Source organism: Poecilia formosa, unplaced genomic scaffold (assembly GCF_000485575.1).
Source record: "Poecilia formosa unplaced genomic scaffold, Poecilia_formosa-5.1.2 Scaffold603, whole genome shotgun sequence".
NCBI classification, from domain to species: Eukaryota; Metazoa; Chordata; class Actinopteri; order Cyprinodontiformes; family Poeciliidae; genus Poecilia; species Poecilia formosa.
The window spans coordinates 202,045-213,622 of NW_006800542.1; the positions used below are offsets into that span (position 1 = coordinate 202,045).

General features: G+C 38.7%; 1 protein-coding gene across 2 annotated transcripts in view; it reads left to right on the forward strand.

The window, feature by feature from the left end:
• sonb (SON DNA and RNA binding protein b) overlaps positions 1-11,578 on the forward strand; it is a 29,925-nt gene that overhangs the window by 6,919 nt on the left and 11,428 nt on the right. For both annotated transcript variants that reach the window (XM_007541367.2, XM_016665645.1), the window contains exons 7-17: positions 523-790; positions 888-1,081; positions 1,192-1,344; positions 2,794-2,969; positions 3,904-4,038; positions 4,394-4,480; positions 4,579-4,800; positions 7,852-7,962; positions 8,070-8,186; positions 10,571-10,718; positions 11,029-11,097. In XM_007541367.2, the coding sequence (XP_007541429.1) occupies positions 523-790; positions 888-1,081; positions 1,192-1,344; positions 2,794-2,969; positions 3,904-4,038; positions 4,394-4,480; positions 4,579-4,800; positions 7,852-7,962; positions 8,070-8,186; positions 10,571-10,718; positions 11,029-11,097 (1,680 nt within the window). The remainder of the gene's footprint in view (positions 1-522; positions 791-887; positions 1,082-1,191; positions 1,345-2,793; positions 2,970-3,903; positions 4,039-4,393; positions 4,481-4,578; positions 4,801-7,851; positions 7,963-8,069; positions 8,187-10,570; positions 10,719-11,028; positions 11,098-11,578) is intronic.

Here is an 11,578-nt window from a genome sequence, read left to right on the forward strand (position 1 = left end):
TAAGAGTCAGTGAAATTATTAAAAAGTATGCTTAATATTTTCCTTTCAAAAGTTACTTTTAATCATTATAATGTTATAATGTGTTAAGCGTTATAACATGCTAATATGTATATAACAGTATACATTTATTAGAAAATAATAAATGGAGGATGAACCGTAAAGAATAAACTACTACTGTTAGAATGAAAGTGTACAAAATTATAAGAATTCAGAATAAATAGTTATGCTTCAGATCTTGTATGAAACTATTTCAATTTTGAACTGATGTTAAAATGGTTTTGTTAACTGAATGCTACTTCCTTGAAATGGAATTATTTTAATTAATAAATGGAAGCAGGCTCTTTGGTTAAGCTTCAAGAAGGCTGTAGGTCACACACACACACACACACACACACACACACACACACACACACACACACACACAGAGATACACACACACCGGTTTATGTCACACTGTCTCAAAGCACCAGTTGGACTTTCAGCTTGATTAGAATTTGTTTGTTGGTCTTCCTAAAACTTTAGGTTCTGGTTCATCTGCCCACAAGCTACCCACACCCTCTGAACCCAAACAAGCCCCGAAGTCCACCGCCCCTCAGCAGAAAGCTTCAGAAAAGCCCAGGTCTCATGACAAATCACCAGCTAGGAGGAAAAGAAAGCAGTCCAGGTCACCAGACAGAGACAGAGACAGGAAGTCATCAAAGAAGAGAAAAAGATCCAAGTCCCCCAGCAGGAGCTACAGGAGAAGATCCAGATCCAGGAGCCGCTCAGTGAGGAAAAGGTCACGCTCCAGGTAGCGTTACGTTTTCATTCTGTAACATCCAACATTCGGTTACCAGCATCAGAACTGATGTCATCGTTTGTGTTTTGTTGGTTTTTTCTCTGTGTAGGTCGGTCCACCGGCGCTCCCGGAGGTCCCGGTCACGGTCTGCGTCACGCAATCGCAGGAGGCTAACCTACAGCCAGAGGGACCGCTGGAAACGTGAACCGAGCCACTCCCCCATCCTCATCCTGCGCAAAAAAAGATCACCCACAAGAAAGGACCGAAGCAGGAGTACCAGCCCAAAACGCATCAGTGAACTGGGTCAGATACTCTAAACCAGCATTCCACAGTCAAAGCTACCATTTGCCACTATGAGTTGGATGTTTTTGATTAAATTGGGGTTAATTATTCCTGTTTCTGTGTTTCCTCAGATAAGGAGCAGCTGTTGGAAATAGCCAAGGCCAATGCTGCTGCCATGTGTGTGAAGGCTGGGATGCCTGTCCCTGCCAGCCTTAGGACTACAGTGCTTCCTCTGGCCCTACCAAACATGGCCATGAATGCAGCAATGGCTAGCATGACTGCTGGTAAAATCTGGAATTTATTTCTTGAATATCTCACATTCTGGGATGTTGGTTAGATTATCTTAAGCCCAGTTCATACTGCACAATTTTTTGCCCCCATTTTGCCCGTACGCCAATCTTAGAACGTTCAGCATTCTAAGATTGTCACTTGCGATAATCGCAACCGATCATCCTGTGGTGTGTTACGACTGATCGGGTCCAGTCGATAGAAAGTATGAACCGCTCCGATCTAAAATCAGGAATATTCTACATGTTTGTCTTGTCCCAATAATCTCAGTACGTGTGGTGTCCATCGACTGGGAGCGAGAAGGCAGCCTGTTGAATGTGATAGGTAGCCAATCAGAAAAATAAATAAATAAATAAAACAGAAAAATTATAAAGTCTGGTTTAAAGTGCATTCTTTGGTTGAAATGGCTCGTTTAATTTCAGTCTGCAGTAATAACACAACAGAGAAAAATACAGAAAATGTTATGTTGTGTTAATCTATTTGTAGTCTAAATTGAGAAAAAAATAGGTGCAGAAGTTCATTAAACTGACGAGTGCAGAGCGCTGCACAAATATTGCGCACGCGGTTCCAGGAGCTGCAGAGGTGATGCCAGAAAATTTGCAATTAACTTACCATGCACCATAAATGGAATGGGAAGACGTTACCCTTCCGCTATCAGTTGGGAAAAAATAAGGATAACTGCTATCTGGTTTTCTAAAAATAAACACGTAGGACATGCACTCTTCTAGCTGACGCTGCTCCGAACTTTCAGTTATTCAGCTTTCTGAAACAAAGCCCAGTACATCCACATATTCTACAATATCCACACATCAAAAATTTAAAAACTTCTAATTAAACGGTTACGCTTAATTAATCAACAGCACAGAAAAAATATTAAGCCCAGTGTAATGTTTGTTAAAACGGGAGAAAAAGTACAACTCACCTCCATATTGTAGTGCAACAAATATATGATTTCGCCAAGTCCAGTTCTTAATCCAAAGCTTTGACTTTTTGTTGCGTCTGTTTTCAGTTAAAATACATCCACAAACTACAGTTACTACTTCAACGCCTTTGTCCATGTTTGTTTACTGTAAATTCAGGTGTGGTATCGTGTAAATTTAAGGGATTTCTCACACTCTACGATCAAACACATTATACCTACAATTTTTAGTCGGCTAGTGTGTGGTCTCAGGTTGTGAAAAAAGGTCGACCATCGGCCGACAATTCTAGAATCGTTTAGTGTGAACTGGGCTTTACACTTTATTAGATAAATCTTCTGAGTAATATAAAAAATGCCTTTTTAAATAAAAACACAAAAATGCCTTTCAGTGTTTGACCTTAAATTAGGGTGAACTTCAATTGCTTTAAATCATTTAGAATGATCAATGTTCCACTAACTTAAATGAACAATCCTAACCCATTTTTTTTCCTCTCTTTCGAATCTTTTATCTTTGTTTCCCTTGTAGCTTCTGTGACTGCAGCTCTGTCTAACATGGGGACTCTGTCTTCGCTGCTCCCACTGTCCTCTGTCGGTAACAAGCCATCTATCCTTGGGATCCAGTCCAACTCGGCCGCTCTGGAAGAAGTGAAAAAGAAAGTGGCAAAGCAGGCCAACAGCATCAGCATTAAGGAGTTTACTGATGTAAGACCCCAGTGTGTGTTTTCAGGATTAAACAAAGCACTAAAAACAGTAACCAATCAGCATGCTCTCAGTTTGGAGGATTTATTACATCGATGCCATGTATTCTCCAAAACATGGCCGAAATGTTGAGGCTATATATGAAAGCTAAGGCTATGAGGAGTCAGCAGAAATTCTTTTACTGCCGTAAGTTTACTAGAGAAATTAACTAACTAATATGCATATTTTAAAGTTTCTGTTTCATCTTATTTGCAAAAATACAACTGAAGAACCATAAATCCTGTTTGTATGTTTATAAATCCCCATCAAAAACCAATACAATTAAATACAGTACTTAACTGATTGACATATTTTGTTAATGAAAATGAAGGATGTCCAATATACATTAGCCAAATATATGATGAATTTAACAATATTGCATTATCAATAAATGCTCAAATATATTTGGATTGTAGCTATGCTCATTTGTTGCTAAAAACTAGTTTTTCATAGTAGTAAGAAATGTTATTTTCTAAGTACTGAACTTCATGATAACCAACTTGAAATTGAAAGGAGGCATAAATTGATTGGTAGAGGATTTTCCTGTCGTATTCTTTCCATGCAGAGTTTATGCTCTTACTATAGAGAAACAACACTTTGAAAACCAGACATGTATTCAGTCTGGAATCTCAGGAAAAAAAAAGGAAAATGTCACCTTGTCTTACTTCTGACTCTACACATCGGCTCTCTTCCACTTGTAGGTAACAAGTCAAGACCTACAGCTTTATTGCATGTTTAGAAAAGTTTATTTAAAAAAGCCTCCTTTACAACCGTTCTATTTTTCCAAAGCTTAAAACCACAAATAGTGGCTGAATGAATATATTAAGATGAAGTTATGATCTCAAACTGGGGGAACATTATATTTCTTAAGTCATTTTATTGTTCTCTGTTTTTATAGAAATGCAAGATGATTGCAGACAGCACTGGAGAGCTGCCAGTGGCACTACCTCATGTTTCCGATGAAGAAGATGATGGCAAACTCTTTGGAGGATCAACCATTCGAGAGCAAAAAGTCATCAACTTCAACATTAATGTAATTTTTAGGTCTTTTCTAGTCTGAGAAATGGACACTGAAGAGGCAAAATGGGCATATATAAAGCTGTAGTTGGTGTGATTTGACAGGCGTTTTTTAATAAAAGATGTATTAAAGCTCTTTAAAATGCAGAAAATGCAGATTTTAATTTGTTAATTTGTCAAAATATGGCTTTATGGCTTAAAAATAGGAAAAAATAAGTTGTATTGAATGTGGCAGCTGATTATTGATTACTTTAAATGCAGCCTGTAGTGCATAAGTGAAGTTGAAAAATTACCATTCAGCATTTACATGGATTGTTTTAAGAAAAATGAGCATTTAAATTTTTATTGCAATTTTTTTTTTCAACTTTCAGAACACAACAGTTCGTCCAACATCGCGTAGTGATGCAGAAATGGCCAAGGAGTTTCCTGTGTCTTCAGGGTCACAACATCGTAAGAAGGTCAGGATGCATCTGTTCAACCAATAAGGATAAGCAAAGGATTTCCATCTGTTTCTAACACATTAATGCTTCTTCCTGTTCATAATGTTACCATGCAGGAGGGAGAAGGAGTGGTTGCCTATGGAGAGTGGGTTCCAGTTGAGAAAACAGCTGACAAATCTACATCTACGGGCAAAAAGTCTGTGTCAAACGCTCCCTCAGCGACGCCCACCTTACTGTCGGGTGAGGCGGCATCAGATGCAGGGCTACCCGACGTCATGGAGCAGCAGGTAGCACCTGTACCTGACAACGACAGTGTTTTCCCTGAAATACGGCAGCAGGTAAGACATAAACTCTCTGGAGGTATTGTTGGTGTCTAATAAAGTCACTTTAATTCTGTTCTGGTTGGACTTTTATGTTTTGATATTTTAGGAAAGCCCACCTCTGTGCAGTATCATTAAAATGTTTTGTTTTCTGTTATGACCCATATCAGTTCCTGCTTGAACACTTAGAGCTTCCAGAGCAGCAGCTGGAGAGATTTGAGCTTATTTTAGAAACTAACACTGTCCTATAAATTTAATTACAATTCATTCTGGGAGGATAAAGCAACATTTCCCATAAACAAAGCACTATAGTTTAAATCCCAGTGAATTGTGCCATGTGGTGACATAAACAGAGAACCACGGCGCCCAAAAAATATGAAATATTTTAGCATTGTGGCTATTTGAGCCTTCATATAAAAAAAAACAAAAAACTGCAGCAATATGCCTGTTGACTGTTGTTGGTGTTTTACCGCTTTACATACATGTTTATTAAAAGGAGTTTATAGAACTGTTCAACTTTGCAAACAAAAGTATGTAGAAGTCTGGCATGTTTGTCTAGATGGCAGTTCATTTCTGAACCAGAAGGTGGTGCTAGACTCGTTTCAGCCAGTTCAGTAGCAGCTGGCTGCTGACACCAACACTGAAGTTAGGTGGAGACATGCAAACAATTGACAAGGTCTATCATGTTATTTAAGATAACTAAATATCTGAACATAAAACAGAAGCAGTTATTCTCTGTATTAGATTTATTTGAAGTAAAATGGTTTAAAGGCGACCTGTCCAGGAAGAATTGCGCCTGTTGCCCAGTGAACGCTGAGGACCAGCCTCCTTTGAGAAGCTTCAGGGATGAGAGGGAATAGATGGATGTTTGGTTTAGTTTCATCAGAACCTCAGTACATTTCCAAAATCTAATCTAGATTTGTTTTGCTGCATTTGGAGTAATGGCTTCTTCCACTGAATGGCCTTCCAGCCAATGTCCTGTAGTAACAGGACGTACTGACTCTCTCTTAACTTGTGTGTGATTAGGGTATTGTTGCAGTTTGTATCTGGGTTGATTTGAACATTTTGTACCTTCCTAAAGAGGATGATGGTTGTTTAGAGTTCCACATTATATAAAATCCCATTCGTCATTGCAGTATTGCAGTTAACAAAGGATTGGCTGGATACAATAAAATAAAAAAGAAATCTGCAGAACCCTAGGCATTCTCTTTGTACACAGTCGCTCCAGGTGATCAGTCCTACCCACAGCCATCAGCATCAACACAAACTCTTTGAAGAACCTTGGATAAGATGAGTTGCATGTATTTGGGATTAATAAAGTGACAAAACAATGATGTGTTTCTTCTTAATGTGTAGATGTGAAGTTATAGAGAATCCGTGGAGGAGTTACAGATTAGGGTGTTGGCAAGGAGGCCTTCACCTGTGGAAAATGCAAAAAGCTTCTGGTTTGATCACTTTAATGCTATGAATAACTTCTTCATCAACACTGATCTGTATGTGCCACAGAGGGGTCACTGTTACCCAACCCAGCCGTGCTGATCAGAGCTTTGAGCAGGAAGCAGCTGTTTCTGCAGAATAACAAGACACTGTCTTCTGCTTGGTGGGCACATGCAGAGAGAGACGGCTGTAATGAGATCGGCTGTCAGCGCTGGCAGAGATCACACATCACTGCCAGCGCCTTTGGGCTGCCAATACAAGCAATATGAGAAATAACAAGACACTTGGACTCTGAGTATTTACAGTTTGCTGTCACTGTTCAATTTGCAGTGCTCTGGCAGTGTTTTATGTTTTCATGTGGATGAAGGTATTTTGTAGGCAGGCAGGGATATTATTCTGAGACAGAACAAGCTACAAAACCTCTGTCAGAATGTGTGTTTATTAGAAGGGAAATGCCAAACTCAGGCTGTTTGGAGCAGGAAATCTTAGAAAAAGCTTCTGAGTGGAAAAGAGCAGATGCATGTTGTTCTTGATGTAGCGAAAGTGTCATAAAATAATAAAACTAGTTGCCCAAACAGTGTTTGCAGCAGATGCAACAGAACATTTATACGTTGGCTGTGTTTCTAAACTGCTGATCAGAATGATCTAAGGATCTCTCACATGTTTGTGCAAGTCTGATTCTTTTGTTCCAGAGAACTAGAACTGCATTTTGCAATAGTTTTCATAGACTAAGAAGAGTAAGAAATAAAGTAGAACTGAGTATAAACTGTAGCAGGGTGCATTTTGCGTTCATAGTTAGAAAAATGTGTTAAATTGAGCCAAAGAAGCTCTGAAAAAAAAAACAAACCAGAATATAAAAAAATCAATTTAAGGACTTTCTCACGTTTATATTAGGGCTGCAGCTAACAATGATTAGAGTAGTCAATCAGTTATACTGACGATTATCAATTATTCGTATAAGAAATAATCACACTTTGCAGATTTTTTTATTTATCTTCTTCAGCCTTTTTTATACATTAGAAATACATTAAAAGATGCAAATAACAAATGATTAAAACAGTTCCCTTTTTAAATAAGAAAATAAAAATGTTATTGCCTAAAATGCCATAACAGAATTTATCTAGTGAATGCTTGATCAAAAGATGTACCGCAGCTAAAATATACAGTTATTTTACTTATATTCTGCAGAAGATAATTAATGAAAGCATTAACTGCAAACAAGAAGAAAGTGGGTTGACCTGGAGCCATAGAAACCTGACTGCTGTTATGTTGTTCTGTTTGCTGTTGCACTCCAGATAAATTAATTTGAAAACATGCATCTTATTATTCTGATATATTCCTCAGCACTTTCCAGCTAACTCCAGTTAGACATATTTGTATATTAAACACCCAACTCTCCTTTGCCTCCCATCTGGAACTTCTCTGGCAGATATCAGAACTGCAGCTCCTGTGTGGAAACAGCAAAGATTTAAGTAAAGCCTTAAGTTTTGAAGCAGCAGCTGGAACAGATGGGTCCTTGTAGATGAGCAGTGAAGCATAGAGAAACGTCCAAACCGATATAGTGGTAGTTTTCTTCCATCACTTAAAATTGCCTTTTCTTCTTCTTCTTCTTCTTCTTCTTCTTCCCCTCAGAATGTGGATATCACCCAGGCAGTGACGGAGAGAATCAAAGCTCAGAGGCGATTGGCTGAGAACCCCTATGACGTCAGTGCCATTTGTATGCTCAGCCGCGCCCAAGAGCAGGTAGAATACTTCTCACTCAGGATTAATAAGGAAATGTTGATTTCTCAAATAGTTATAATGAAAATTGAATGGCTGGTTTTTAAGACAATGCTTGTTTTTTTTAACAGGTGGATGCATGGGCTCAGTCCAGTAACGTTCCTGGTCTCTTTACTGGTTCTACTGGAGCCCAGGTTCTCAGCTCAGAGGAGCTGTCTACCAGCGGACCACAAGCGTGGCTAAAGAAGGTAAGGGTTACTTAGCCACTGTGGCCCAATTCAGTTCATTTAACATAAATCCTATGGTGAGACACATGAAGGACGTCTAGGACAGACATTTTTCACCATCGGTCTTCGGTGGTTCAATGTGTGAAACATGGAAATCCTCCTTGAAGTTTTGGTCCATTAAGCAGAGGGTTTACATTTCTTCAGGAAAAGCAGAGCAACTCCCCAACACTGTCAAATCTCAATCAAACTGCACTTTTAACATGAAACTGGTTTTAGGAATCACACAAATATATTTTAGTGATTAGTTAGGAAAAAGAACAACACCCAAAAAAACAATCATGGACCTGGCAACCACTTAAAAGGAGTGGAGAACAAATATTAGCTGATTGAATGTTAATCCCAACATGTATGTCTTTCAGTCTAAGTTTCAGAGATCATGTTCGTTCTGAACGAAGGAACTTTGAATGAAAGGTTTGGAGTGTAAACTGAAAGAAGAGGAGTTTTGGGTCTCAAAAAGTTTTTACATTTTCTTTTTTTACAGTTACCAGAGAGGTCACAAATTGGGAATTGAACCCCAAACTACTTGCCTCAGTAGTTTGACAAATTAGACAAAACTATGCAGGAACTTTTAAAAAAAATTAGATGATAAACCCAAAAGTATTTGGAAGAAAAACATGGTGACCAAATCTGAGGGGTGTTCAAGCCCAGGTTGAGTTGAGGCAGTTTTTCTCAGTCTCTGAGTCAGGATTAGATAACTCACAAAAGTCATGTCATCAGGTGCCGGTCAACCCCACTGGGGGAATTAAGGAAAGCGTGCAGCGTCACGTTTAATACCAGTTAATAAAAAAATATGCAGCGTTTCCAAAAGGAAACTGAAAAGAAACCGTTCAGTACAAAAGCTTCAGTTTGTTACTGAAACTGAGTAAACAGTTTTCTGTTTTGTTTGTATTTGGGTTCTGAGCTGCTATTTGTTAAAAATTCAGGACCGATCGCCGTTCACTGCTGCATTGTTTCTGGTTTCCGTCCATCTTTATCCTCTGTGACGGCTCAGCGGCTGACCAGCAGCTGAGCAGCAGGATCAGACAAACTGCTTCAAACCCAGCTGTCACTGACAAATTAGACATTGTGGTGTGAAAGTTTATGACAGAGGTGACATCTCACCTTTTTCCTCTTGCAAAAACACACTTACTGACCTTAACCGGGTGCTTAGACTGATGGCGGCAGCTCACCCGTTTAATGAGATGGATCAGTTTTTACCAGTCAGTGGTAGGGCTGCCAGCTCAGTTCTAGACTGCTTCTCTCTATATGCTGACTCCTGCGATCCAGTCAACAACAATGAAGTAGTCTCACAAACTGTGGGCTAACACACTGTGTTGTTTAATCCTGTGTGATCTTCTCCTTTTCTGTTCTAACTTCTGGGTTTGTCCGGTAGGAGAGGCAGAAGGATGTGAGCAAGTTATTTATGGCAAAGAAAAAAGATTGATTTGAATGATTTATCTTGGTGTATGAAAAAAACTAATATATGTTGTTAAAAATCTGATCACCAAATTTATTGTTTGCTAGAAAGCTTGCATTTACAAATACAAATAATTTTGGTAATTCTAATGAAGCTAAAACAGGAATAGTTTGGTCTGATTTAACTTCAGATAGTGAAAAAAAATGTATATGTCTTTATATTCAGTGTATGTAAATGTCTTTTCAAATGTAAATTATGGAGCTGATCTCTACTCTGTAGCCTGCCTACCACTTTCTTTGTGCAGATACTTTAAACCACGTATAATATCCGATGTTTGATAGAGCAGTACAGCTCTAGGAAGGTGGTAAAATCACTGACATCAATGAGACCTGTGTCTTAAATCCTTAAACAAAATCAAAATAGCAAACAAACAACAAATGAAAAAAAGAGAGAAGGAAATAGCTTTCAAAGATTTCTAACCCCCATAGTAACATGCTTTCATATGTTACTGGTCCTAAACGTTTGCTCCCCCAAGGTAAAACTTTGCAAAGTCCTCCTCAGCTGTTAGCACTGCAGGTCTGTGGTTACATGTCTTACTAAGGGCTTTTAGACACCAAACTGACATGTGCCTGTCAGGAGCCTCAGTGCATGTCTGTCCCTGTTGACTCTGTGGATGGTAACAGTCTGTTCTGTCAAACCCACCAGCAGTTTAGATCCGATTTAACTGTCAGGTTTGGGTCTGTCAGTCAGAAACATTGCGGTTGGTTCTTAGCATATTGAATGAACTCTATGAAATGTGTACATAACATAAACAATTAAAACTAAAACTGAATAACTTCCTCTTCCTGTCATAAACTAAAAAGTTTAGTGGAGTGACCCATTCCAGGGGTCACTTATTGGATCTATGTAGAGTTGTGCTGATGCAGAGTTTTTTCCCTCCTGGGTGTAGGACCAGTTCCTCAGGGCAGCTCCGGTGTCTGGTGGCGTTGGGGAGTTCCTCATGAGGAAGATGGGCTGGAGAACGGGCGAGGGCTTAGGGAGGAACCGCGAGGGGACGGTGGAACCAATCGTCATTGACTTCAAGGTGGACAGAAAAGGTGTGAATTTCTCTTTTTTGGGTTATTTAGTACAAATCATTTATTTTATTGAAAATTATTAGCTGTTTTTGGTCATGAAAATTATTATACCGGCATTTAAAAGATTAATTCTTGGTTCTGTACTGTATAGTAACTCCCCACATGCAAACACTGAATTTCCTGTTAAATCTCCTGCTTCTTTCTGCAGCTCCATCAGCCCCTTCCACATCCCACTGATAGACTCTTTAGGGAGATTTTCAGACAGATGATCATAATAAATATGGCAGCAGTGCTAATGGAGTTCCTGTGCTCACTGATTTTTATCTTCCAGGTCTTGTTGCTGAGGGAGAAAAGCCACAGAAGCAAACAGGAGGACTTGTTGTAACCAAGGACCTAATGGGTAACACATTCACTGCATTATGTCTGTCTGTTTGCTCTTGCTGAAAAGATTCACATATGGAAAAATAACTTTGTGTGTCAGATATATTGATTGATTCTTGATTTGTGTCTCTAAAGCACTTAGGCTTAGACTTGTCTTATTCAAAGCCCCATGGCAGTGAAGTGATTCCAGATGAGGCTCCCCTCCATTAACACACACTTTAGTTTGTTTCATTCATTTACAATTAAACATGAACATGTCCCATGTTGATGTAAACAGAAAGTTTCAAATAAATAGGAGTATGCCTGTCACGATAACAAATGTTGCTGGCCGATTAATTGTCTAAAGAAATTATTGCGATAAACGATAATATTGTTTCAAGACCTTTTGACACTGATTTAATGGAAATGACTAATACATGCTATTTCCTGATATTTATTTTCAAAATAACACGTAACATTGGAACTGATAAACTAAATAAACAAAACAACCAAAAATAAAA